Genomic DNA, 26,582 nt, shown 5'->3' on the forward strand with positions numbered 1-26,582 from the left:
GTCCCCTGCGAAGAGGGAACTGCAATGAATGGGCACTTTCGCTGTCATTCATGTGGCATTTCACACCTTGCAAGCAGACACCCCGTGACCTGCTCCTGTGTGCCTGCAACAGGGTTGCTTTGCTAGTTCCCCGTCACCCTGTCTGCAGGGAGGGTCAGGCCTGCTTCCTGCCACACCAGAAACCAGCATACAACCCACACCTCTTCTTTCAATAAGGTGAAACAACTGTTGGAAAAATAGCTTAAATTACTTTGAAACTTTAATTACAGGTACTTTTCCACTCAACCTTTCTGAAATGAAAGCTTTGATTCTCTCCTATTTTGCATAGAGGTTGTGAAGGTGGTTCAGCCGCGTGTCTTCATATGTACATATCTACACCACGCCTCTTCTTGGTTAATAAAAGGTGTCTGGATCCCAGTCCCAGGTCAACTCTGCATCGAATTCCAGCGTATACAACTCAGAGAGTAAAGCAGTTTCAGAGGAGGACAGGATACAACCACAGTAGAATGGCAGGAAAAGCTGTAGCTTGATACTTGTTTCTTCTAAGTTCAACTCAGAAATATAATAAAGAGGAAAAAAATAAGAGGCCCTCGCTCCCAGCCCTGCCACCAAACACACTAGCCCGAAACTTTCTGCCGTCTTAAAGTGCAATTACTGCTGCGAAGTGGCTCAGGCCAGGGATCAGGCTGGACGGAGTTCAAAGCAGAAACTTCAAACACTGGCTGTTCATGACTCAGGGCAGGGAGGGAGGGAGAGGTGAAAGGGAACGACAGTTTTCGGGCATTCAAGTGCATCAAAAGAATCAATGTCCTTTCTTTTGGTAAAGAAAATATGTAAGTTGTAAGGAATCCTGGCTTGAAAAAATATAACTTTCTAAAAGCTTCTTCTATCTGAGGATGTTCCAATGCGGTAGAGTCAACAGGCAGGCGAGCCCGGCGAGCAGCAGGGCCCGGGGACCGCGCGCGGGCGCCCGGCCGTGCAGGCGGCCTCCGCTGTCTTCCGAGAGGTCTTCAGCTCTGGGCGAAGAGGAGGCGCACTGCACCAGGGGCATCTGGTAGGACGTGGCCCTCTTCTCTGGCCGGTCAGGGCTGGAGCCGTCGCTGGGCCTCTGGCCGTTGAACAGCAGGTAGCGCCCCCGGGCATCCTGCTCCATTTTGAAGATCTCGTACTCCGTGTGAGGTAGTTTGATGCCCAGGGCCACGCAGCCGTTGGTGTGTGTCACATCCTGCTGGACGCCCACCTGCCAGGAGCCCTCGGCCCCACACTCATTCCCGTTGAAGACGTTGAGGAGCGAGGCTGTGGCCGCATCCATGGGGGTGACCTTCATGTGATTCACTGCAGAGGAGAGAGGAGAGTGGCGTGACTAAGGGGCTGGCGTGGGGGGCAGACATCCACCCGGCAAACACAGGCCACGCTCCCTCTCCACAAGGCTTTCCGTTCAAAAGACAAGCCCACCTACGACCCACACACCTGACCACGGTGGCCATCAGAGCATGCTCGGGTGGGAGGAGTCCCGCACGTGGCGGTGCACGGCCATCACCCCAAACACAGTGACCCCAAACACACCGCAGGTGTGGCCAGAACACGACACTGCTAGGTGTGAAGGCCAAGCCCAGACTGCAGGTGGTCTCGCTTCCGAGTGTGGAATGAAACGACAGCACGAGTGTTCCCAAGGAGCTGTATCTGGAGACACTGATGCTTTAAGATTGAACAAATAGTCAGTAGGGGCTGGAATTTTGTTTTTATGAAAAGGTTTTGAGGTTTCTAAAAGTTTTAGTGTTATACACTTATCCTAGTTGTTAACATTGTCACACATTAATACAGGCCCATACAATCGGGCATCTAAAGTAAGTTAGGATGCAAGCAGGAAAAATATAAGTAAACCAATTAAATAAAAATCCTGGGACCTGTAGAGAATTGCTTTGGAAGGCCTTGCCAGGGGACCACATTGCGTGTATAACACGATGAGCTCTGGGGTGGCATCAGATAAAGAGTGTCTTCTCTTGTTAATTTGTCATAGGCCCAGTGTTCCCGGAGCAAAGCCTGGGGTGCTCTGGGACTCGTCTGGTTGCAGAAGCACTCCGTAGCAACCGGGCTGCCTCACGGAATGCTGTCCTGGAGGAGTCACCAGGACCGAGGCCACTCTTTCTTTATATGGCGTGACAGGGCTGATGCCGCATTACTAATACAAAGATGCTCAGACTTAGGGAAAAAAACACCTCTAGAAACAGCAACCACAAGACCTCCCTTGCTGACAGCCCGGTGCGGCTCATCCCCGCCCTCCTCAGCACGCAGCCTGGCCCTTCCCTCCCAAAGATGTTCCCACATTCAAGTGTGTCACCACCTCAAGTGCAGGGCAAGCTCGGGGTTGGAAACGACAACTCTAAGCACCAGAGCTGTCACTGACACCTCCAGAGAGCACGTGGCACACAAGCAGTGTGCTGGGATCAGAGGGCAGCTCGGAATCCGCCACAGTTGTACACAGGAAAGAAACCCGCAGACTTGAGATTTCACTCGCAGTCACGCCCTCCTTGAGCCGCACCTGACAGCTGCTCGCACGCAAGGAGTGGCTCTGCCACCCGGCCCGCAGGCCAAGGCTGCCCACCCGGCCCTGGTGCCAGCAGGGAGGAACACGGGGGCACATGGACTGCCTCGAGGCAGAAACGGCTGCCCAGTTTCCTCCCCAGCACCTCAAACAGGGAAGAGGTCCTTTCCCTCAGGCTCTGTCTCCACAAGAACGTCCCAGAGCTGCCCACAGGCCGTTGCTGGGACTGGAGGCGGGAGTCCTACCTTTGAACACAAACTCCGTGCCTCCCATGACCCTGGAGGAGAGCACGCCACGGCTGTAGCGGCCGCGGGCGTAGATGGTGAAGGTGGGGTGCTTGCAGACGGGGTCCGAGTAGTGGTAGTAGTGCCCCTCCCAGGTGTTGTTGTTGTCGTGGAAGATGAAGTGGCGGGTGAGGAAGAGGACTTCGGGGCGCACCTCGCAGCGCTGGCTCACCCACTCGCCGTGCAGGCCGATGGTCAGGTCAGCCTTCGGGGGCAGGATGGGCGGGTGGTGCTCATCCGAGCGGTAGATGATCCGACAGGCTATGCAGGCGTGGTCGTGGTGCTGCAGCCAAGACACACACACTCAGAGACCCTGTCTTTCCCCGAGAGCAGTGCACACATGCTTCCCTGCAGGTGGGTCTCCCCGGGCTGGGGCTGAGCAAGGCACCCGGGCCACTGTCACTTATAACCTGAACACCCAGGAGGCAACTGGAGCCCTGCTCTGGGGCACAGAGAGGAGCGTGTGCGTGTACACAAGTGCACACCTGTGTCTGCATGACGGCACAGGCCTGCCGAAATAGTTCAGCCGCGGTATGAACTCTCTTTAGGATGCTACTACGTTTTCAGACCGTATGTGCCGGGCACTTGATTTCAAAGAGAATGGCAACACCAAACACCCATCAGGATGGCTATATCCAGAAACCAAAAAATAGCAACTTGGTGAGGATGTGGAGAAACTGGGATCCTTGCACATTGCTGGCGAAAATGTAAAATGGTCCATCTGTTATGGAAGACAGTACGGTGGTTCCTCAAAAAATTAAACCTACAATTACCATATGATATGGCAATTCCACTGCTAGATGTACTGTACACCCAAAGAACTGAAAGCAGTGACTCCAACAGATATGTGCACACCCATGTTCATAGCACCATTGTTCACAGCAGCCGGAAGGCAGAAGCAGCTCAGGCATCCACGGCTGGATGAAAGGGTCAACAAACTGTGGTCTGTCCATGCAATGGAATATGAGTCAGCCTGAGAGAGGAAGGAAGTTCTGACACATGCTACAACACGGATGAACCCGGAGACATTGTGCTAAGTGAAATTAGCCAGACACAAAAGGACAGCACTGTATGATCCCACTTACACGAGGTACCTGGAGTGATCAAATTCACACAGAACAAAGTAGACAGGTGGCTGCGGAGGCTGGGGGACGTGGAAAGGGCCGTTGGTGTTTCACGGATGCAGAGGTTCAGTTTGGGAAGATGAAAAGTTCTGGAGATGAATGGTGGAGATGACTGCACAACAGTGTGAATGTATTTAATGCCACAGAACTTAAAAGGGGTTAAAACAGTAAAATTTTATGTTATGTGTATTTTTACAATTAAATATTTTTAATTAAAAAAAATTACAGGGCTGGGCCTGGTAGCTCATACCTGTAATCCCAGCACTCTGGGAGGCCGAGGTGGGAGGATTGCTTGAGGCCAGGAGTTCGAGACCAGCCTCAGCAAGAGCAAGACCCTCCCCCACCCCCATTCTCTACAAGAAATAGAAAAATTAGCCAGGCGTGGTGTCATGCGCCTGTAGTCCCAGATACTGAAGAGGCTGCAGCAGCAGGATCACCTGTTGCCCAGGAGTTTGAGGCTGCAGTGAGGTATGATGACTCCACTGCACTCTAACCTGGGTGACAAAGCGAGACTCTGTTTCAAAAAAAAAAAAAAAAAAATGGGACAAAGGGAAAAAAGACCAGGATTCTCATGGCTGTGGATGAAAGGGAGTTGTCTAGTGAAGGCAGGGTCCTTTCAAAGGAGGGTTTGGAGGAGGGGCCCACAGGAAGGCGAGAGCCAGGGGCCCCTGCGAGGCGAGCTCACCTGCACACCTGCCACCAGTTTGTGTCTGCCGCCTCCAGGTTTGGAAGGTTTCTGGGCTCTTAATTTGCTTCCTGCTTTCCCAGCCTTAAGCGGTGTAACTGGCACACGCTAGCTACAGCTCTGTCTTGCAGGAGAGCCTCCCTTGCCGAGCGTGCTTTGTGACACTGACAGGCTGGGGATGAGGGCTGTGCAGGTTAGTGGCGCAGAAGGGCCCCCTGTGAGGGAGCGCGCACTCCAGAGACGGCGGCCTCGGCCACGCTCTCTGCCTGGAGGAACGTGGGCTGATATGAAAATCTAGTGTGGAAGATGGGGTGCTGGGTGTTGAACGCTGCCCACTGCCTCACTGTCTGACTGAGGTCACAGGACATCTCTGAGCCAGGGCTGCCGCACCCTGCACGTGGTGTCACCTCTCTGCCCTTCTCCTCCCACACGGGGGGTACAGAGCCCACTGGGCTAGCAGAACACTGGCCCCTGGCAGCACGCACCCATCTGATCAGGCGGCGGTGGGGAGGTAGCGGAGTGTAGCTCGGTGTACAGGGGTGCCCGGTCACCCCAGCCCCAGGCCCCCGTGTCCAGGTGCAGCCTCACACTGCTCTGTGGCTGGGGCTGGTGTGCCCTTGTTCTCCAGCATTTCCTTCCTAAGGTCAGAGATCTCAAGCACCAAGGTCTTTGGGTTTACAGCCCCCACTGAATGTGATTTTGTAGTGGCTGCTAACGGGCTGAACACTCGGCCTTCTCAGGACGGGGGTCCGGGAGGCGGAGCCGGGGGCTTTCCAGCCGCCCTCTCGCCGTTCTCCTCCTCTGAGAGCTAACTTGCGCTGCTGCTGTGTTCATCAGATGAGTGTAAAGTTGCAATTCACGAAAGAGAATGTTTCCTCTGCTAACGTGGTTTGTGGCTTCTAGATGTTGGGACCAAACAGCCACAGCCGTGAGACGAAGGCCAAGTCTTTGGTGTCGCAGGCTTGGGGCGCATTTGTTAGCCTGCGGCTTCCTACAGAGGCTCTGGGGCACGCGGAGAAACTGCCCTGCAGCCTGTGCCGCAGTGAGCCGGCCTCTGTGAGCCACAGGAGAGTCGGAGAGCGGAGAGCGTCGCACAAGGCTGGGCCTGCGCTTACCTGTAGCACGGAGAGAGACAGCTCCGGCCAGGTCCTGAGGGCCACGGGCCAGCTCCAAGCCACTTCACAGCTGGTGACCTTGGGCAAGTTATTCATTTCTCTCCGTTTCAACTTCCTCATTTATACAATGGCGATATTATACTTACTTGTCTAACTGCTGCAAGAAATGCAAGGTGGTTCCCACGAGGGGCACCCACTTGGTATAGCAACTAAACAGATGGCCTGTCTGCCACCGGTGTGCCACTGTCTTCTGAATGCACATTAGGGTGAATAAAATACAAATTGAATTAAAAGAAAGCATCACTGATTCAGTAGTTTTGCCATTATGTTTCTTTAGTAAACTACTATGGGGCAAAGGTTCTAAATTTTTCACCCTGAAAGGTGGTTCTGATATTCAAAATCCAGGATGGAAAGTTAATATGATGTAACATGCCCAGCCCAGGGCTCCGCCACACAGCAAGCTAAACCCCTCAGTGCTAGGACCGTCATCACTGAAACTGTGCCTGTGTCCTGACTGGGGACCTCACCATACACACTGTGACTGACGCCAGCCCAGAACCTGGATCCAGATCGCTGGGGCTGCACAGACAGCCCATGTGTCCTCCCGCCACTGCCCGTTAACAAAGGCACGGAGGCTTGGCAGGGGTCGTCCCGGCCCAGTGCCAGCGTCAGCACCACCTACGGGGAGCCCAGCACATTGTGGGAGGAGAGAGGGCTGCCAGGAGCACTCACCCAGGGTAGGAAACGCGGAGCAAGACCGTCTCCAAGCTGCCCACAAGGACCTACGTGCTGCTCCCATTTGGAGCTCGTCGCTGCAATGCCTGCTGCTCCCGTGACACTCTGCCCTTCCGCCTGGTGGCAGGCAGGTCCTCAAAGCCTGAGGGGCGGCCCCAACCCCCACAGCCCCCTTCATGCCATTCCCCACAACTGGGTTTGCTATCTGTAATTTGGGAATTTAAAAACATCAATTGTTTTTCATTTCTGGCCATTCTGAGGTGAGAGTCTCAATCCCTGAAAAGTTTGTTTCCCCACACAGCAGTATGGATTCAGGATGGGGGCCGGGAGGAAGGGAAATAAGTTAGTTCCAGCACCGGACGCCGCTGGACGCCACGGAGGACCAACTGCTGTGGCTCAGACGAGGCAGAGACCCCAGGGGAGGGAGGTGGGCGCGGCTCTGCCCGGCTGCTCAGAGCAGTGCCAGGCCCGGGGCGGCGTGAGGTGTCTGCGCCAGGCCAGGCTTTCTCTACGAACAGCGGGGCCGGGCGCCCCGCTCCGAGAGGAGGAGCTGGCGGCACGTGGTCACCTCAGGTGAATGACAGGCCTGGGCGGAAGTGTGTCTGTTGGGTAGCAGAGGAAGCAGGCCAGGCAGCTTAGGGGGAAGAGGCTTGTTTCCCATCGGTTGGGCCTGTTAGAATTTGGAGGGGGTGCAGGGAGCGGGAAGAGCCTAGCTCTTAGGCACTGGTCTTGCCAAATTCCTAAACTAGTTATTTTAGTTTTGTTGTAGTAAAAAGCACATACCGTAGAATTTGCCATCTTAACCACTTTTAAGTGTACCTACAGCTCAGTGGCATTAGTGCGTCCCCACTGCCGTGCGGCCATCACCACCGTCCACCCCCACAACCTCTTCATCTTCCTCCACTGAAACTCTGTGCCCATTAAAGACTATGCCCCATTCCCCTCCCCCCAGCCCCAGGTAACCACCATCCTGCCTTCTGTCTCTATGGATGTGACCATTCCAGGAACCTCACCTGAGTGGAATCATACACCATTTGTCCTTTTGTGACGGGCTTATTTCACTTAGCGTAAGTTCCTCAAGCTTCATCCTTGTTGCAGCATGTGTCAGAATTTCCATCTTTTTAAAGCTAGACTAATATTCCATTGCATGTCTACATCACATTTTGTTTACCCATTTATCTGTCAATAGATACTTAGGTTGCTTCTGCCTTTTGGCTACTGTGGACAATGCTGCTATGACCAGGGGTGTACACATACCTGTTCGAGTCCCTGCTTTTAATTGTTTTGGGTATATACCCAGAAATGGAACAGCTGTAACATATAATAATCCTATATTTAATTTTTTTGAGGAACCACCATACCATTTTTTACAGTGGCTGCACCATTTCACATTTCTACCAGCAATGCACAAGGGTTCCAATTTCTCCACATCCTTACCAAAACTAGGTATTTTCTGGTTTTGTTTTTTGTTGTTGTTGTTGTTTTTGTAATGGCCATCCTAATGGGTGACTTGGTATCCCACTGTGGTTTTGATTTACATTTCCCCAGTGATTAGTGATGCTGAACATCTTTTTATGTGCTTATTGGCTGGCCATTTGAAAATCTTCTTTAGAGAAATGTCTGTTCGAGCCCTTCACCTATTTTTAAATCATTTTGCTGTTGTTGAGTTGACTAGTTACTTTTTGAAACAACTCTTTAGCTGTCATTAAAGCTAACTCAAAGATGTCATAAACAAGGGAAGTATTCTGGCCTCTTTGTGGATTCTGTCAACAAGGGAAGAGTTTTAGCCATGGATGTATAAGGAGACAGCTCTGTTTTGTAGACAGGTTTAAGAAAAATCACTAGTACTCCTAATTCTCACAATCTTTGTCTTGAATCAAAATTACAGGTACAACTACAAGGAAACAGAAATTCAAGCCTATATATTATACTGCCTCTAATATTTCTCTTTTCTAAGATGCTTTTCTTAAGTGGTATCCTTTCAAGATGAGTATACAGAAAGAGAATTACATGTAGAGTTTTTAAACGTGAAGAGCGTTGTGTGCTATGCAGGATCACTCGCTTTACTGAATTCCCCTCTGTCTCTTTAGATCCCTGTTCTACAGATGGTTCTCACTTGGGAAGTGACCTTCCCCTGCCTCACCAACTTGCCGCCCTTCCCCCGAATCTTAGCAAGGGCAATGTAAAGTCAGAGCTCCGTACACAGATTTTAGGTCAAAGCAGAAGGACCAGAAAGTGTTTCCTTGTTGCTGTTCTTCACACTTTAATTCAAAAGGGGGAGGGGAGAAAAAAGATCCCCATGCAATTAATCTGAGAAAAGAAAAAACAATCAAGCTTATTCTAAAAATGAAAAATAAGCCTTACACTTTATAAGGAAGCAATGTTTTCTGCAAAAAGTGGGGTTGTGGCTACTCTGCCCTCTGATTCCTGCCCGGCTCCCTGGTAACTGCAGCTTGCGTTTGCAGGACGTTTCAGTCTGGCGGGGGTTGAGTCCATCATCTCCCTAAGCCTTCCCCCTCCTAAAAAGACCATGGGTACACCTTACAGATGAGGCAGCCAAGGCCCAGGGAGAGAAAATAACTTGGCTCAGATGACTTTACAAACCCAAAGTAGAATCAGGACCCTAATTTGGTCTCAGGACTAGCTGAGCGCCACCTCCTGGCCCTGGGCTGCCCCTGTCTGCTGGGGTCCCGCAAAGGACAGTCCCCACCCAAGACTGCAGCCCCGGGACAAGGTCTTCTCTGGTCAATGACTGATGGGGATCCTCCCGCTTTCTCCTGTCCCTGCCAATATTTATTTCTGGCGAGTCAGTTCATCAACATTTGCTGACAGTGTCCACTTGTTTTCACCGTCTTCCTAGAATGGAAGAAATTACTAGATATGATCTTGTTGTGAATAGATCAACTAAGGAAGCAGCCTGGATAAAACACAAAGGCTTCAAAAGCAGTATTTCTTGGGCTAAAAGTTTTGTTCAAGGAGGAGGAGAAATGGGAACAGATGATGGAAACTTCTCTTTGTTCCCTGAGACAAAAAACACATGAATGTTTGTTTCTCAGAAAGAAACCTGCTGTGGCAAATGGCCCATGTTAAAAGCTTTCTTTAGAAGCACAATTTCCATGTGTTTGATTAAATTTCTGCTGTAGATAATCGTGCAGGTACACCCCAGGTCTTCTCCATGGCATTGGAAGTTCTTCAAGGCCAGGACCGGGTGCCATGACATCCAGGAGAGAGCCGCACAGGCAGTGGATATGGTAGGGGCTCCTGGCTGACAGACTGATGGACAGAGAGCTGTCACTGCACACTGGACAAGACACAATTCATCACAAATGGCAAGTGCTCATACACTTTGCGGGAGGGACCTCAGGGTGCTTTTCTGATCTGGGATTGTAGGAACTTATGAACTCAGGCTCATTTTGGTGACTTAGAAGGATGTCAGTGATTCCACTTGCAGAACGGGTTAGGGTGAGTAGCTGTGGCCACCTACATTGTATCTCTTTAACTGTAGCTTTGAGTAAAGGCTACCCATGCTGGCTGGCTGTCTACCCTGCTGGAATGGACTGAATGTTTGTGTCCCCTCAAAATTCATGTTGAAGTCCTAACTCCAAATGTGAGGGAATTAGGAAGTGGGCCTTTGGGAGGTGACTCAGTCATGAGGGTAGAGCCCTCGTGAATGGGATTCGTGCCCTTATAAAAGAGGTCTGAGAGCTCTCTGGCTGTCTCCCCACCACATGAGGACACAGTGAGAAGTCAGCAGTCTACTGCCTAGAACAAACCAGAATCCCACCATGCCGGCACCTTGGCCTCAGGCTTCCAGCCTCCAGAGCTGTAAGAAATAAGTGGCTGTTGTTTCTGAGTCCCTTGGTCTACGGTGCTTTGTTACAGCAGCCCAGGCTGAGACACCTGCTCCTGGCACGCAGGGCTGGCACCGCAGTGCACAGATTCGGTGCAGCCCGGTCACCCTGCAGGGAGGGGGGCACATGCGCAGGGCACACAGCACTCAGAGGGACTCGGAGAGCCTCGGGGACACACTGCACAGCAACCCACAGCCAGATACAGACACCCAGGAAAGGGCCTGGGCCAGGAGAAAGGAACACTCCCCAGGTCTGCAGTCGGCCACCGAAGCTCAGGGGAGCAAAACTCAACCAAATACTCTCGTGTGTCCTGGAGTTCAGAGGCGGCACTTGGTGGGTCCCCTGGAGCCACAGTATATCTCTAGAAATGGGCTTTCTGTGAAGTTTAGAATCTAAGAAATGAACTAACAAAGGCCTTTCCTGTTTTGGGAAACATCAGTGATCACACAAAAGATCATCTTGCTTCCTGCTTGCCTCGACGTATACATGACTACAGACCCAACAGCTAGATAAAAAGGACCACAGGAAGCTGCTTTTTTAGGAGAAATGACTTTAAGAATGGTTTCCAAAGAGAATTTTTATTTATTTTTACTTGTTTGATTGCTTCTTCCACTCCTATGCATTTTGATTCATTTAAATAATTAAAGTAGACTAATTTAAATAATTAAATTAAATCTGCTATAAATCCAGAAGCTCCCTGGCCTGGCCCATCCCCCTCCTCTCTCCCTGCAGGGAGCTGACACTCCCGAAGGTGGGTCTTAGAGCGTACTTTTTAAATGGCTAATTTCCTGCTTTTGCAGGCCTTGGTTGCCTCCTCTCAGTTTTCTTGCCTTTTAAGGGATGAAATGTTTACCCCTTGCATTGTCCCTGACAACAGATATTTCCTGGTCCTCTAGCTCCTTAAATAAAGCAACCTTGCCTGCCTGTTTATCTGCTGAAATACTCTGGAATCAAGAAATATCATGAGCTGTTTCTACAGTAAAACTGTATGCCAGCAGCTGTGTAGGCCGGCAATCGTCAAACCTTGGCCCAAATAAAACGTCTGCAAAAGCAACCCTTTCAGGGTCAAGACCCCTTCATCTGACCCCAACTGCCAGCTCCATTTTTTCATAGAATGTGCAACATTTGCTGCCTTAGAGTGAACACCTGGGCTCTGGCGAGTGATCACAGTTTTCTTCTGGGGTCCTCCTTCACATGGGACTGGCTTCTGAAACTGTTTTAGGTCATGCCTCTTTGAACTTCTGGTCCTCCGCCACCTCTTCCATCTCCCATCACCTCTGCAAATCCCTTTGCCCTCCCTACACAGGCAGAAAGAGAGGGGCATGGAATTCTTCTGCAAGCACCTGGCCCCTTCCACACTGTAGCGACCCCCATCACCCAGCCATCCAGGAACTGAGCCAAGCACACGCGTAAGGGGACTCCTCCCTGCTGCAGAGCCATCTCCTGCAGCTGGGCTGAAAAGTCCACTGTCCAAGGCCACTTGACCTACCGTCCCTCTGGTGTCACAGCTATCAGGAAGTCTCACAGTTAACACAGACTCTAAAGGCTCTGCAAGGCAAGCTACCTCCAAAACACATGCTGGTTCACAGCTCAGAGGCTCCAACGGATTTCAAGAGAGACAGTGCAGGAGGATTTTCTCCTTCCACAGTGCTCACTCCAAAACCTGGTGCTTTTTCCCTCCCATGTGCAGCTCCCCTGCCGAACATGTGCAGGGCAGAATATTTAACATACATAGCTCAGGGAAAGCTGTCTGGTTTTCAGACAGCCCCTTTGATTTACAACCCTGTGGTTAAATCAGTGCAGGATTTTGGAGAAAGACCAATTCCATTTGCTTACAAGTCTGATCCTGAAGCGCTGGCGCTTCTAACAACCCTGGCAATCATTTGCTTTTAATAACCATTTGATTCCATCACTGAAAGAATGAACCTGGCTGCCACCCCTCCAACTGCCCGGTTCTGAGGAATCTAGGCAGAGGGTAATGGCTGCCCTGATGCTAAACTCGATTCAGGCAAAGGATCTTCTTTCAGGGTTATTTTAAGCTGTCTTGATTTTGTTTTTTTAATGAAGAGTAGCCAGTTCCATCCTGAAAGAACCCTCCCAGCACACCTGAAGTTCTTCAAAGATAATTTATTTGCCAAAGGACTGTGAACCTCACAGCAAAGCTGCAAAAAGCTTAAAAAAACAAGTTGACTTAAAGTTTCTATTTTTATATGGTGTCCTGTTTCTAGAGGGGCTGAGACTCGTGGTTTCAAACTCAATTTAGCATTTAGACTAATTTTCAGCCAGGTCTCTATGGACCAGCAATTAGGAAAGGCGAAGAGTTCAAAGGAGGAGGTTCCGGCCTCTCCCAGGCAGCCTGTGCGGTCTTTGGAGACGCTCTCCCAGCCCTTGTTCCTGTCCCGGCCGGGTGGTCACAGCCAGCTCAGACAACCTGCTCCTGCAGGGCCCTCATGGGAATGCAGCAACCGGGCTCTGCAGTGCCCAGCGTCTGCAAAGACACCAACAGCCAAGTGCATTTACTCCCTCTCTTAGCTGTCCTGGGGAAGGATCTAAAAACTTCCTGAAGACTCCACTGCATACTGCAGGCCAAGAGGTACAAGGCGAGGGACAACAAGAGAAGAATGGGCCCTTTCAGCTCCCAGAGCCACACAGCCTTCGACTGACCCCCTCAGCCATCCCGCCAGGCAGTGGGGCGGGCTCTGGAAGCCTGGGTCCTCCTCCCAGCTGGGCCGCCACCTCCATCTGTGGCCACAGCAACCCTCTGAGCCTCAGAGTCCTAGCTGGCTTTTGTTTTTTAAATTTAATTTTGTGTGGTGATTGTGTTTAGGTAGTGTAAGCTAACAGCACAAAATGCAAGAGGTACAAAAAGTGAAAAGTCCACACAGTTCCCTTAGAGGCAATCAGGAAGAACCTTCCAGAAATATGACTCCTTTGCAAGCTCATCTTCTTCTTCTTTAATAGTTTTATACAAATGGTACCATATTATTTATGCTATTCTGTACCTTCCTTTTTCTTTTCCCCCACTTAACAGTATGTCCTGGATAATACCCAAGGTCCTGAGGTTCTTTCTACCCTTAGCAGTTCTGGAATCAGGGAATCAGGTCTAGACTTTAAAGAATCTACTTCTTAACAATATGGGTAAATGTTCCCACAACTGTATTAGCAGAGGAGGGAGGAGAAAATGGGGGGAAATGTTTTATGGTAGGTACCATCAAACACTGATATCCCTTGGTCAACCACCATTCTCATTCCTGTCCTCTGCTAGCCGTCGGCCCAGAAGGGCGACTTACTCCAGGCTGCAGGAGACAGGAGCTTTGGTGAGGGCCCCTTTCCAGATGCCAGACAGCGTTCTGCACATTAACCCCACTGATTCTTATATTTTTACCATTTTATAGAAAAAAATAAAACGAAGGCTCCAATAGGTCAGATAACTACCAATGCCACATGGCTGATGACAGCAAAAGAATTGGATTCCAGGATTGGCTTCCATTTCCAAAGCCCATATGCTTGCCAATTTATCTAGACAATGTCAAAAAAAAAATCTAAAAAGGTCAACTTTACAACTGCCATCCTTAATTCCCATGCCAGTATTTAATGTAACTTTCACTTTCAAGACGTTTTCCCTCCGGGAGCCACAGACAAGCTCTGCTTAGACAGAGGGACACTAACCAGAATGAAAAGTCCCTCTTCCTGGACTAGGGGGTGGGAGAGAGAATCACAGAGTGAGCCTTGGGAATATCGCTTTGACCTGTCAGAACACCACAGGAAGTTGAGAGGAGGGAGACAGAGGTCAGAAAAGAAAGGTGGTTGTGACTAATCCCTTTGCCCCCAGTACTAAAAAGAGCTTAAGTGATCAAAGAGCCCACACAGGTGCATGAGGGCGAGGAAATGGAACCAGAACCCGGGTGAGCACCAAGGACCAGCCCAAGGTCAGGTATGGAGCCAACAGCCGGCCCTGCCTGTTCCTCGGCACGTTCCCTGGCGGCACCTGCCCCTCACTCAGAGCTGGCTCCCCTCTCCCGCTTTTTGGGGTTTCGCTGCTCATTAGTGTCTCTGTTGGAGGGTGAGCAGGACAGGAGAAAGGTGTTGCTATTTAGCAGGCCTTCACAAAGGCTCGGCTGGGACACTCTTGGCTAAGGTGGTTTCTGGATTATCTCTGGCCCGATTTATTCATGACATCTGTACGTGTCTCTCATCACTGAGATCGTCTGAAAGTCGGCTAGACCGTACTCAGAGAAAGCCAAACGTGGGGGTGTGAAATCCCCTTTCCCTGCTCAAACCAGAGACTCCAAAGAAGCGCTGTGTAGCTCCAGTGCTCAGCGCTGCCTCTGGATAATGTGACCAACTGGAAAGGTCCCAAAACGTCAGCAGAAGCACAGGTTTCCTACCCACTCTCCCAAGGGACCCACTAATGCCTGGCCCAGGTGTCACCCTGGGGAGCGGATGCTCCTCTGGATGCCTTTGTTGGAGACTCAACATGCTGAAGGGGCAGAGCTGTGGGCCCCTTTCCCTGTCGCCTGTTCTAGGAGAGCCTCTGGGACCCCAACAGCTGCCACAGTCGAGTGGCATTAGGGGCGCCCCTCACTCCCTGCCCTGACCCACCTTGACCTCTTCATGCCTCTGAAACTTCAAAGGCAGGACAAAGTGAGCCTGGCTTCCATTCTGTGTTGGAACAAAGCCCAGTGGCATCCCCAGTCCCCACAACGAGACACCTGTGCAGCCACAGGGCAGGGAGTGTGGGTCTGAGGGCACGGGTCCTGCAGGGCTTCACATCCACACGGGACCATGTGAGAGTTGGCGGGACTGCACTGAGAGACCCCACGCCTGACCAGGTGCAGCCAGAGGAGGCAGCCCCCGCCGGCGGGTATGTCCTAATCATCGCAAGGGCTACCTTCACTGCACGAGCTCACAACAGCAAGGACACGGAAAGATAAACGGTGAGCATTCTCCAGCACAAAAGTGCCCTGCGACATCTCCACCAGTCACCAGTAACATCAGGGGGAAAAAACAAAGAAACCACCAAACAAGTCAGGCGGGCTCTGCGGTTAGAGCCTCTGTGCTAGAGAACGTTCCCGAAAGCCGGTCAGGACAGCTGGGGACCCTCCGGAGAGCAGGGCCCAGCCGCCCAGGGCAGACAGGGCGCCCTGCTCGGACTGACCAGGAGCCCCCACGCCCCGCGGCGACCTCACAGGCTTCTGCGGTGACGATCGAGTTACACGCGGACATACGTTCTGAGCTTGTGGGAAGGAAATGCCTTGTGAGCTCCAAATATAATTACTGGAATATCATTCAAGAACAGAACATTGTAAGGTTTAATTGTTTCCTGCCCTCCTCAGTCCCCGGTCACAGCGGCTTTACATTTCTCGCAGTAAAATGGAAAGAACGAGGGTCTGCAGGAAAGAGGCCGGGCTCATGGGGGCACCCACCGGGACTCACGCCACCCCCGGACGCCGCCTCCGCCCCCAGGGCGCTGGGAAGACTGAGGGCGGTGACCCAGGTGACATTTCTGTGGCGTCTAACCCCGCGGGAATCCCACTGTCCCCTCGCCCTCTGTCCCGCCTGCAGTCCCTGCAGTTCCTTATCTTTCCCGAGTGTGGCCATAGCATCTCCACATTCCTTCATGCTTTCTGCTCGGGATCGCAGAGGGGCTCCTAGGATGTGACAGCGGAAGGAGCCTTAGGCGTAGGACAACCGGGGCCACATCCCAAAGCAGGTTGGTGGCAGACCCGGGTCTCCTGCGGCTAGTGCCCCCAACTAGCCTTCCATAGCTCCTCCACTCGGAGCAGCCCCCCTCGGCCTGCCCCTGGGAGACACGGAATTCTCCCTTTCACAGGTCCCCTCCCCCCGTGACACCCACTTTACTTAAGAGGAGAAGGCAGGGTCTGAGGGCAGCGGTGGAAACCGGTACCTTGGCATTTTGCAGCGGGGGCTGGTAACTGGACGGCCGGTAGAACATCCTCTGGGTGGCGTCCGTGTGAATGTCACCAAGGAAGAGCTCCTCGACAAGGTGGTCCAGGTTGTGGTGCAGGTACTGCTTCTCCACCCGGATGAGCTGGAGCTCGTGCATGGCAAAGCTCACGGCCTTGGTGCACTCGCAGCCGTTCTCCTCCCGCCACAGGTCGTAGGCCATGTCCTGCACCCAGGGGCCGCCGGCTTCGAGGAAGCCCGGGCAGGTGCGGTTCACCAGCTGGCCGAGCTTCTCTGCCACCGCCTCCGTGTGGCAGATAACCTGGACGTTGTGCAGCTGGTAGTCGGCTTCGGTGCCCCCTCGGATGATCCAGGAGGCCTGGCGGAGGCGGATCTTGCCCCGGATGATGAGCGTGTGGGTGGGGTTTGTGCACCGGTTGCTGCCATAATAAAACTGGTAGGCCTTGAAGGTGTTGTTGTGGTAGAATCTGTAAGACCTTGTGATGAACTCTGGGCCTGACCTCACTTCACAGCTGAAGAAGAAAAGGGGAAAGAAAGACCTTTTTAAGCCGAAGACATGAGGAAGAGATTTATTATAGTGTTAAGAAACTACAGAAATAATCACTGACTATGGGCCAGACACTGTTGTAGGCCCCTAAGGGCCTAGATACCAATCCACTGAATTCTCACAACAACTTAGGAGGGAGGTGGTATTACCACCCACACTTTACAGATGGGGACACAGAGGTACAAGGTTAAGGAACATGTCCAAGGTCATACAACCTGCAAGTATCAGAGCCAGACCGAGCATCCAGGTTGTCTGGCTCGGCTGACGAGCTCCTACTCACTCTACTCTGGAAAGTCTTCCATTCCTTTCAGGAACAGGCCAGGAGAGCAGACACCTGCTGTCCTCACCTCCACCTGTGGGCCTGGCGTACATAGAAGTTTCTTTCTTTCTGGATAGGGAAGAGGAGTGTAGTGCTGGCCTATAAAAAAGTTCCCTTATGCTAATTCAAAAACCGCTCACTTCCTGAACACTTCCATGGGCCTTGTCTAGAGTAAGCAGGTGCAGAATGTATGTCATCCTGAAAATGGAATCCAGTCACCTGGTAGCACATGGAAACTTGCCTTCTTATCCATTCAAAATTAATTTTCCCTCTAGCAGAAAAATAAAGGGATAATTAAGTGAAAGCAAAGCTAACCCAATAGCAGAAATAAGGATTTCTTTTGTTTGTGCTGGTTGACACTGTAGCTTTAGAGCAATGCTAGAGTCCTAAGCCAGAGCACTTAGGCTGGATCTACAGAGCACAACGGGAGTGGCTTTTACTGCAGGGTGTCCTCAAACCACTCTAATGTCATCAGTTCATACATAACCAGCACAGTCTCTATGGGGAGAGGGAGGAGGAGTTCTTCAAGCACTGTTCAAAGAATCTGTCCATAAACTTTTGTTAGATCCTCGTCTCAGTTACGCCATGACTTTCAGCTCATCAATTTTGGCCTCTAACTCTGCTCCTGTCTACAGCTTTAATATAGATTCTGGTTTGAGCCTACTTTGTGTTACTAAATCAGGCAGTAAGGTTAAAATTCCAAACAAAATAGGGTCTCAAAATTGCTAACATTTTAATTTTTTAGTCAACAGGCTGGTAAAAGACATATACTACTTAGAAGTGGGTACCTGTTACTATGTAAAGTTTGACGACTGATGTCAAGTATTAATAACATCCTATGGACATAAAGCACTCAGCAGTACTTGGAGCATCCATAATGTGAGAAAAAGGAGACAAAACACCCCAGATTTCTCCCCGAAGGCAAGAGAAGTTTAGCGCAAGCAGTGATTCAAAACAGCTGAGGTTTAGAAAAGAAGATCTCATATTTTTAATTTTTTATCTAAATATCAACAACCTGTTTCTTCTGCCTCCCACATACAGTGGATCTCAGGTCCAGCTACTTCTCAATCACCCCTGCACTCCTCCTCCCTAAGCCTCTGTCCTCTCCAGCCAGAACAGTTGCAACAGTCTTTTAACTGGTTATCCCCAAATCACTTTTTCTCCCATCCATTTGCCATGAAGCAGCCAGAGTGCCCTTTGATAAAGTTGGACTATGTTTTAAGCATGGCCCCTGCTCAAGACCCTTCCATGACTTCCCAGTCCTCTTGGGTTAGAAGGAGACCTGGTCTGCAAAGAGCACCTCAGCTCCTCTGGCGGTCCTCCCTGCTTTACTGCACCCCGGCCACAGGGCTCTCCAACACCTCTCCTCCAATCTAGCCCTGCCTCTGCTGGCTCTGCTAGATCCAAAGCTCTTCCTGCAGCCTTTGCACAGACAACGATGTCTTGGCTCAAGGGTCCCCTTCTTTAGTAGACTTCCTGGGCCCCACCCTGATCCTAAAATAGGGTCCCGTGGCATTCTCCTTTAGCATCTGTTGCCTACCGCCCCCCTTCATAGCACTATGTGTGTTTGCTTGTAAAATCCCTGAAGCTAAGGACCATGTCTGTTTTGCCCACTGCCATATATACATATATATATATATATATATGCGCATATATATATATATATATATATATATATATATATACACACACAAAACCTAGACTAGTGCTTGGCACACAGTAGGCACTCAATAAATATTTGTTGAATAAAACGATAAATAATTTTACAGAACATAATGTTAAGAGTGTTTACACAAATTATTTGTCATATGGTTATTTTGAAAGACCTCATGTTTTAGAAAAAAAAATTCTGGTTTTTCATTACATTATAAAATTTCTTTTTTCTCTTCTCCATATTCATTTGATCCCTCCCCACGGGACCTGGAGGCTGCTATCCATATCCCAGGAATAGTGTACAGGGAGGAGTGATCAGATCCCAGAGTTAGTCTTGTTAATTCTCAACAATTTAATGGGTAGGAAAAAAAAATCACAGATCTGCCTCTATGTTATTTTTAAAAGCTCTAATGGAAGATAAGCCAGAGCTCAAACTGGGATAAATCTCAGCTTCACAGCATGGAAAAGAATCCAAGAACTACGCCTTGGCTAGTAGAGGTAGCTTTTAACTTACTCTTAGAACCCTGGAGCCGTATATTAAATTACCAGAATATGGCTAGAATATTTAGCCCATAAGAAGCTTGCAAGTCATGTTTCAGCACTGGTGAAATGCAGACTCTTAATTTCACTTGCTAATGGTTTCTTTTTATACGCAAGTGGTCCCATAGAGTTCAGTAAACAAGGATCTATTCACTCATACTGTGTGGTTAACAGAGGTACAATATAATCTCTGCCTTAGCATAAGATTTCTACAGTACTTAGCTCTGTTTCTTAACCAACCATAATTTTAAAGAGTGGTTTAGTTCTTAGTTAGAACTTAGACAACACCTAAATCACTGTAGATTATATCAAATCTCTATGCATCTGGAACCCATAAGAAGGGTCTTCCATGGAAGTGTGCTCTCTGGTCCCTCCCAGACCCCCTCTGCCCTTGCTGCTCTTACCCTGTGGAGACCCAGTGGCCCTCAATCGTAGGCGGCATCTGCACAGTGATCCGTGCGCCATTGTGGAGATGTTTCAGCATGTGATGGCACTGTGACTCCTTGAAAGCCCTCCAGGCACTTTTCTCTAAGGACCTAGGATGGGATCTGCTGTCCGGATGAAGGAGGGCAGAACCCTCTCCCAGCCCTAAAAAAAAAAAAAAAGAAGAAGAAAGTTAGCCAAGAGAAGAACCAGCAGCAGATGTGAATCAGGTCAAACAACTGCCTCTGCAGCAGGGAATGGCTGCAGGTGGGAGATGCTCACTTACTCTACCAGGTTTTATCACTGTGCACGCTTTCATAGGGCACACATTTCAAAGTAGGAGCTGTCTTTGGAGATCATTTCCCTGGTGAGAAAACTGAGGTCCTTGGAAATAATGACCATAGTTTGCTTGAGGTCACTTAGTTCCTGGCAAAGCCAGAGCTCAAAGCCATGCATCTATGGAACAGCAAAGAAGGTCATGCATCTAAATGAGTACTTGCGTGGTGTGGCCAGGTGAATGGAACAGGTGTTGTAGCAGAGAGAAATGGACACAGACATGTTCTGGTGTCATCAAAGAGGAGGAGGTGGGGTTGAAGAGAGGGTTGAGAAAGGGGACATCATGAGGGTGGATGTGCAAAATGACACATTTAGGTGAGGAAAGGAAAGAGCAAGGAGACCAGCCTTGGTAAAAATGCAGCCTGGGCAGAATCGAAGGAAAAGGCCAAGTGAATAGTTCAGAAGACTCCCAGCTGGGTCCTGCTCCCTGGATTGGCTCCCATCAGCCCACACCAAGTCATGCATCCTCTGGTTCTTAGTCTCCAAACGGATGCCCTCCATGGGGCTGCTCACCAGGGGTGCGAGCCATATGCCCTCCTATAGTGGGGGAGCGTGTGACCTTCCCTCCCATTATCTTCCAAGTCCAGCCCTTCACCCCCCAAAATCCAGAAACATGCTAAACATACAATATAAAGTTTTAAATTAAGAATAACTGTAAGATGATTGCATACTTTTATTTCCCAGAGGTAAAGGAACACTAGCACTGAGTTAATCTTCAGTATAATTAGTTTAGGTTGGCCAAAACCTACCAGCCTAATGTTCAGAATAAAGTAATAAAAATTACTTTATTCTGAACTGAATGGAGTTATAATATGAAAGCCCACTGTCTCCTTTGAGATTCACTCCTGAAATGATTAATAAATCATAGGTTTTTATGGTGGGCCTACTACGTATTCAGCACTGTTTTAACAAAAAAGACACTAGACAAATGTATAAAATTTTGAAAAATACACAAAATAAATAAAATGCACCTGTTAGAGTATTGCTTATAAGAAGGCAACTACATATTTTTTAATGATCACCCAAGTAACTTCACAGAGAAACCATGGTTTATGAGATCATTTGAAAATGAAAAGTTAGATCCAGAATATAGTGACTTGTATCAATATGATGAAAATCTACCTGGATAAACTCAGGCCTGCAGGTTGATAACATTCAAATATCTTTAAAATATTCAGATATTTGCCATCATGTGGCCAAAATATTCAGAGGATCAAATGAATTTTCATGAAACGTCTTGCCATTGAGAAGACAGAAGTTTCCATATCTGAACTCTAAGGTTTTTCCTCTAAATAAAATGCTGGCTTTGGGATGGAACAACAGGTTCTGTTGTTCTTGCAGATCTTACATGCAATGAAGGTCAATGAGGAAAGACACCTAAGGGCGTTATTCAGCCAACTAAAAACTATGGAAAGAGATTTTAGACACAGAGGACTGTGCCATGTTCACATTAAATGCAACCTCACCATTTAGCCAAGTCCACTGGTTCTGGCCCAGGCTAGAATGAGGGAAACTCTAAAATGAAAAATCTGTCTGGTGGTGTCATTATTCAAGGTCATGGTTACTAAGTGAGGGTCCCCTTCCTGAGGCCTCTATTTCCACTGAGGGAAGGCATCTCCTCTAGAGTGGTCCTCCTGGGCAATCCCTCCTCTCCCTCAATCACCTCTCCCCAGGTGAAGCAGTATGAGTTACAGAGAAATGCACATAGACAGAGGCAGAAACAACCATGCTTGACTCAGTCATTTTTCTTTCTCTTTCCAAAACCAGCCTATTTACCAAATATTAAATACATGCATTCTGATCATCTCCCCCCATATAGTGAGGGCCTGGCCTCCCACTTGCTCAGCTGTGGCACTGGGCCACGTGGAAAGTTTGACACACTCAGGTGACCTGTTAGCACTCCTATCATGGACACACATCAACACTGTGTCTTCTGATCGAGGATCACTATTCTAATGTTTTAATCCCCGTTTGCCTGACACCGGTATTGATGTCTTGGGTGGTTCTGAACTAGAGGAGGGGAGAGGGGAACTCTTCCTTGCACCTCTGCCAACCCTAATAGTTGCAATTGTCTCGATGACTGTAAGCATTTCCTCCATGTCCCTGTTAGGCAATCAAGGAATGGAAACACAGTACAACCTGCTGCTGACAGGTCAATGGAGTGATCAATTGTGGCTAACTTAAAACAGATTTTAATTATAGCCACCAGGTATTGGAAGTTGGGGGAGATTCTGCTTTAAATAGGGCACTAAGCATTCAGTAAAGAAGCCATCATCTCACTATCAACTAAGCTGTGTTCTAAAACTTGATTTGTAAACCCCTTTACACCCTGCTAACGTTTTCCCAATAAAGACAATAAAAGCCAGGAGAGTAGTGGATGTGGAAATCCCTAGAGCTAGGCTGTTTGGGTTTGAAACTGGATCTGCCACTTGAAGGATTTCATCAAATTCAACATCAATGATTACTCAGATGTACCATGATTTTATCATCAGTGACAGGAACATCTGCATTTAAACGATGACACAATGCCTTAACAACAGTCGTGAGATATCCAGGAGTTGTTCACATCAGCCTCCGATGGCTCTGACATTTCTTTTATCTATTCAAAGAAATCTGGTCATTTCCCTTGCCTTCCATGGCACTGCTTCACGTGGGACAGGTCATCGTTTGCTCTGCACATATCTCAGTAACAAAACACAAACACTGCCTACTTTTTAATGCAGATATCACCCTTTCCAAGTAATTGATTGGAGCTGCATGAGGAAATATGGAATTGAGGTTATTCTTCCAGTGACAAATCTTTGCTTCACTAATGTCCCTACACTGCTCTGTTACAAGATCTGTCTGATTTTCACAGTGACTTTTCTTTTCAGCACTGATATACAGTATAATTTATAAGTAAGTTATGGAGAAGAAACCAAGCATGCTGACTCCAAAGTTTACTCTCTTGATTTTCAAAACCAGACTATGTGCAACTAAATTCGAGATATGAGTACCAAGGATGCACATAAATGAAGTGACATGAAGACAACATGAGCATCTGTGTCCAGGGTCACACAAGCAAAGGCCATGTCCCCCCCATGAGTCCTGCCTGCAGGCCGCCAGGGACTGGAAACCCAAGGCACCAAGAAGGGCACACCCACTGCAAAGACCTCAGGAAAAAAGCGGGTAACTTGCAATCAACAACACACACTATTAGCATCGTGACCTTAAACAAATTACTTAACCTCTCCAAGCCAAGGCTCCTCATCTGTAATGAGGGGATAAAGCATCACCCAACTGGTCTTAAGGTTGGCCTCAGTTCAGCATAGTGCCTCTCATTCCAGGTTAGCTTCTATTATTTGAAGTAATAATAAGGCTCTTAGAGCACCCTCAAAAAGTCCCTTCTAACTAACAGAACAGTTAAAATAATGGTGAAAGTCACCCAGAGTCAGGTCTCACTCTGGGCTCTGGAGGACAAGACACAGGGGCTCCCAAGCAAAGTTCAACGATGACCCTTGATGAAGAAGACAGTGGGGCCCAAAGTGCCGGGCTCTGTGTTTGTCAGTTTAACAAATACCTCTTAACTATGACTTTGTATATTTTAGGGGCCAGAAGTATAAAGACAAAGATTTCTTGAGCTTAAGCCTCTCAAGGTCTCATCGGCCTGGATGTCACAGGACAAGAACGGGATGATGAAGGAGGGCTCTGGGAAGGAGGCCGGGAATTCAAAGGGAGAGGCAAGGGAATGTGGGTTAGCATCCGTGGGGGTCATTCGTGAGACTACAGTGGCACAGTTTTGCCTTTTAACCAGTGGTGGAAGAAATAAAATCCAAGAACAGCAAATATGCCAGTCATTGGAAAGCAGGAAGAAATGAACATTAAATTGCTTAGGGTTTCTAGAGACAAATTTCCATTCTGCTACCGGTCTCACTGCAATGAGCAAAGCTCAGGAAGCTGGCGAGGCTGGCGGGGCAGCAAGAGCACCCACGTGGGCGGCCAGAGAATGCCACAGGCTGCGCAGTTCACAAGCACACAGTGATTCAGGGCTCACTCTACAGTGATACTATGTTTTTAGGACAGAAAAATGGGATTGGTATTTATTTATTTTTTATCTTTTCCCTGAAAGTATCCATCACCTTGATTACTCCTGAAGAGCAAAATTAAACGGGTCCAGTGAAAGGAGAAGCAGCTGTAAAGCAGGAGAAACTGCGCCTCAGGCCCTCAGTCAACCGCGGTGCGTGGTCTCCAGTGTCTCCTCGGCCCGTCTTGATGTGGTGAGTGTGTGCGGCCTTCTTGAGAGCACCAGTTCTGCTCAATGGCTGGGAATTAAAAGGCCATTTGCTGCAGGAGAGGCCGAGCACAGAAGTCACACCTTGTACTGCAAGGCTTCCTTCTCGAGGAACAGCCATGGTGTCCCCTTCAAGGAGACCAGCCTTAGATTTCTGGCCAACCAGGGACCCTCATGTTTGCTGCATTGCCTGAACTATGTCAACCCCAAATCTGAGACTGAAACTGGCACATGACTCATTCAAACAGTCAGCATGCTCTGAACAGGCAGGCACTGTTCTAGGCACAGAGCACATGATGCCCGTGGGGGCCTCAGTCGGTGAGAAACCAGACGGCCTTGTAGAGGGACTCCACACAGAGGGCAAAGGGTCTGAATTCCTCCCAGGGAAGTTCATGAAAAGGCATCTACGCCTTGAAGACTCAATAGAAGTGGTCTAGGCAGAGCACACAGCACATTCAAACATAAGGAGGAGGGACGGAGAGATTCGTGTAGGAAGAACTGGAAATGGCTCAGGGTGGAGAGAACACAAGGTGGCCCAGGACAAGGGCAGAGGCAGGTGGGCCCACGACCAAGCACACCATGCACAGGTGTCGGACTGAGAGGGGACTACACCGAAAAGGTGCAGAGACACCACAAGAAGATTTTATGCAGTATAATGGCAGGACAAGAATTCCATTTTGCAAAGATTGCTTTTCCCTTTTTTGGAGGAATATGGGAGACAAACTGGAAGCAGGACGATCAATTATGAGACAACTGCAATGGTTCCGTCATATCGTTTTTTGATCAAATAAATGAGAAAGATAAGAGAAAGGAACTGCTTTCAACAGACAGTATAATAGTAAACATTTTCTGTAGTCTTGAGAGGTATTGAACCGTGGGGGAGGTGGGGAAGTATTACCAAGAAGTTATATTTTAAAAAATGAAAGGAAGGGAGGGAGGAGGAATAGGAGGAGAGAGGGGAGCAAGCAAGTAAGCTACACTAATTTAGCACTACATCTGAAAAGGAAATTTTGTAAAATATCTATGTGTCTTCATACATCAATCATCCTGCAAAACTCAAGGATGGCAGCTAATAATAATAATTCCTGTGAGCATACACCTATTATTTATAATAATAAATGTGCTTATATACGATGATAATCTTTAAACTCTTCCACTTAATTGGATTATTTGTGTAACTGGAAGTGTTAGTTAATCACAATATCTGGTTGTTGAGACTTCTGCTATTATATATCAAATGCAGTTGACATTGTGATGTTTCTTTGATGATTTAGGTTCATAAAGTGGCTCAAGGTCATTATTAGGAACATCAGTCCCTGTAGGATGGTGCTGTGGATAGAGGGTAAGGAATGAATAGGTAACAACACTGGGCAGGACACGAAAGGTTCTTTCCCCTGACTTTACTTATAAAACGAGAGTGGGAAGGCACATGCTATGTATATGAGTGCACACACAAATAACATCAATATTTTGATTAATTGAGGATTCCAGATGTTTTCATTAATTGAAGGGTCTAAGTGATGGGGTTCCCATTCACTAATTTGGTTGAAAATGAATTCAGGAAAAACAGTATCTTAAAGGAAAAAACAAGTGGCTATGAGTTTTTAATCTTCAAGGTGGCTTTGGGTAAGTCATCAGCTATGTGCCTTTCTTTCTCCCATATAAACTAAAAATGATAATAATGATAACTAATGCTGGTATAACACTTGACAATTCACTTTATGTATATATGACCTCATTTGATCAAATGCTAGCACTATACAGGTACAGACGGACTCTATTGTGAACCTAACAGTCAGTCCATGATCCAACTAAACTGGAAGCCCTCCAAGCACTGTTGCCAGTCCAGAGGAATTCCCAGTAAGAAAGTTATCAAAATGACTTCACCATAAAAAGGTCTCATACACCAGGAGTCCTATGGCCTGGGCCCAGATAAAGTCATTATGGCAAAGGGGATGTCAGAATAAAAAGTAGACTCTGCAAGGGAATTGTTCACCTGTTAGAAACAAATCAAGTTCTATGGGCTTTAGGGTACAATTTTATAGATTGCCACTTCCAGAGCACTAAATGAGATCCTGGAGGTCTGGGGGGCTTATTCACATGTGGGTAGTGTGTGCCCCTGTGTGTGTGTCCCTGTGTGTGTGCACTAGTGATTTACTCCCAAGGAATAAATCACCCCACAGCAGTAATCCTAAATGACAGTACAATGATCTTAACTACAATCATA

The 26,582-nt window shown here is 48.6% G+C and overlaps 1 protein-coding gene across 1 annotated transcript in view; it reads right to left on the reverse strand.

Moving 5' to 3' along the window:
- Positions 1 to 237: 237 nt before the first annotated feature.
- The window catches only part of APCDD1 (APC down-regulated 1), a 32,110-nt gene continuing 5,765 nt past the window's right edge, over positions 238 to 26,582 (reverse strand). Inside the window, exons 2-5 of the mRNA XM_045527226.1 lie at positions 19,731 to 19,914; positions 16,248 to 16,779; positions 2,791 to 3,112; positions 238 to 1,335 (exon numbers count right to left, since the gene is read on the reverse strand). Coding sequence (XP_045383182.1) covers positions 887 to 1,335; positions 2,791 to 3,112; positions 16,248 to 16,779; positions 19,731 to 19,914 — 1,487 coding nt within the window. The 3' untranslated portion in view covers positions 238 to 886. The remainder of the gene's footprint in view (positions 1,336 to 2,790; positions 3,113 to 16,247; positions 16,780 to 19,730; positions 19,915 to 26,582) is intronic.

This window comes from Lemur catta, chromosome 16 (assembly GCF_020740605.2).
Source record: "Lemur catta isolate mLemCat1 chromosome 16, mLemCat1.pri, whole genome shotgun sequence".
Taxonomy (NCBI): domain Eukaryota; kingdom Metazoa; phylum Chordata; class Mammalia; order Primates; family Lemuridae; genus Lemur; species Lemur catta.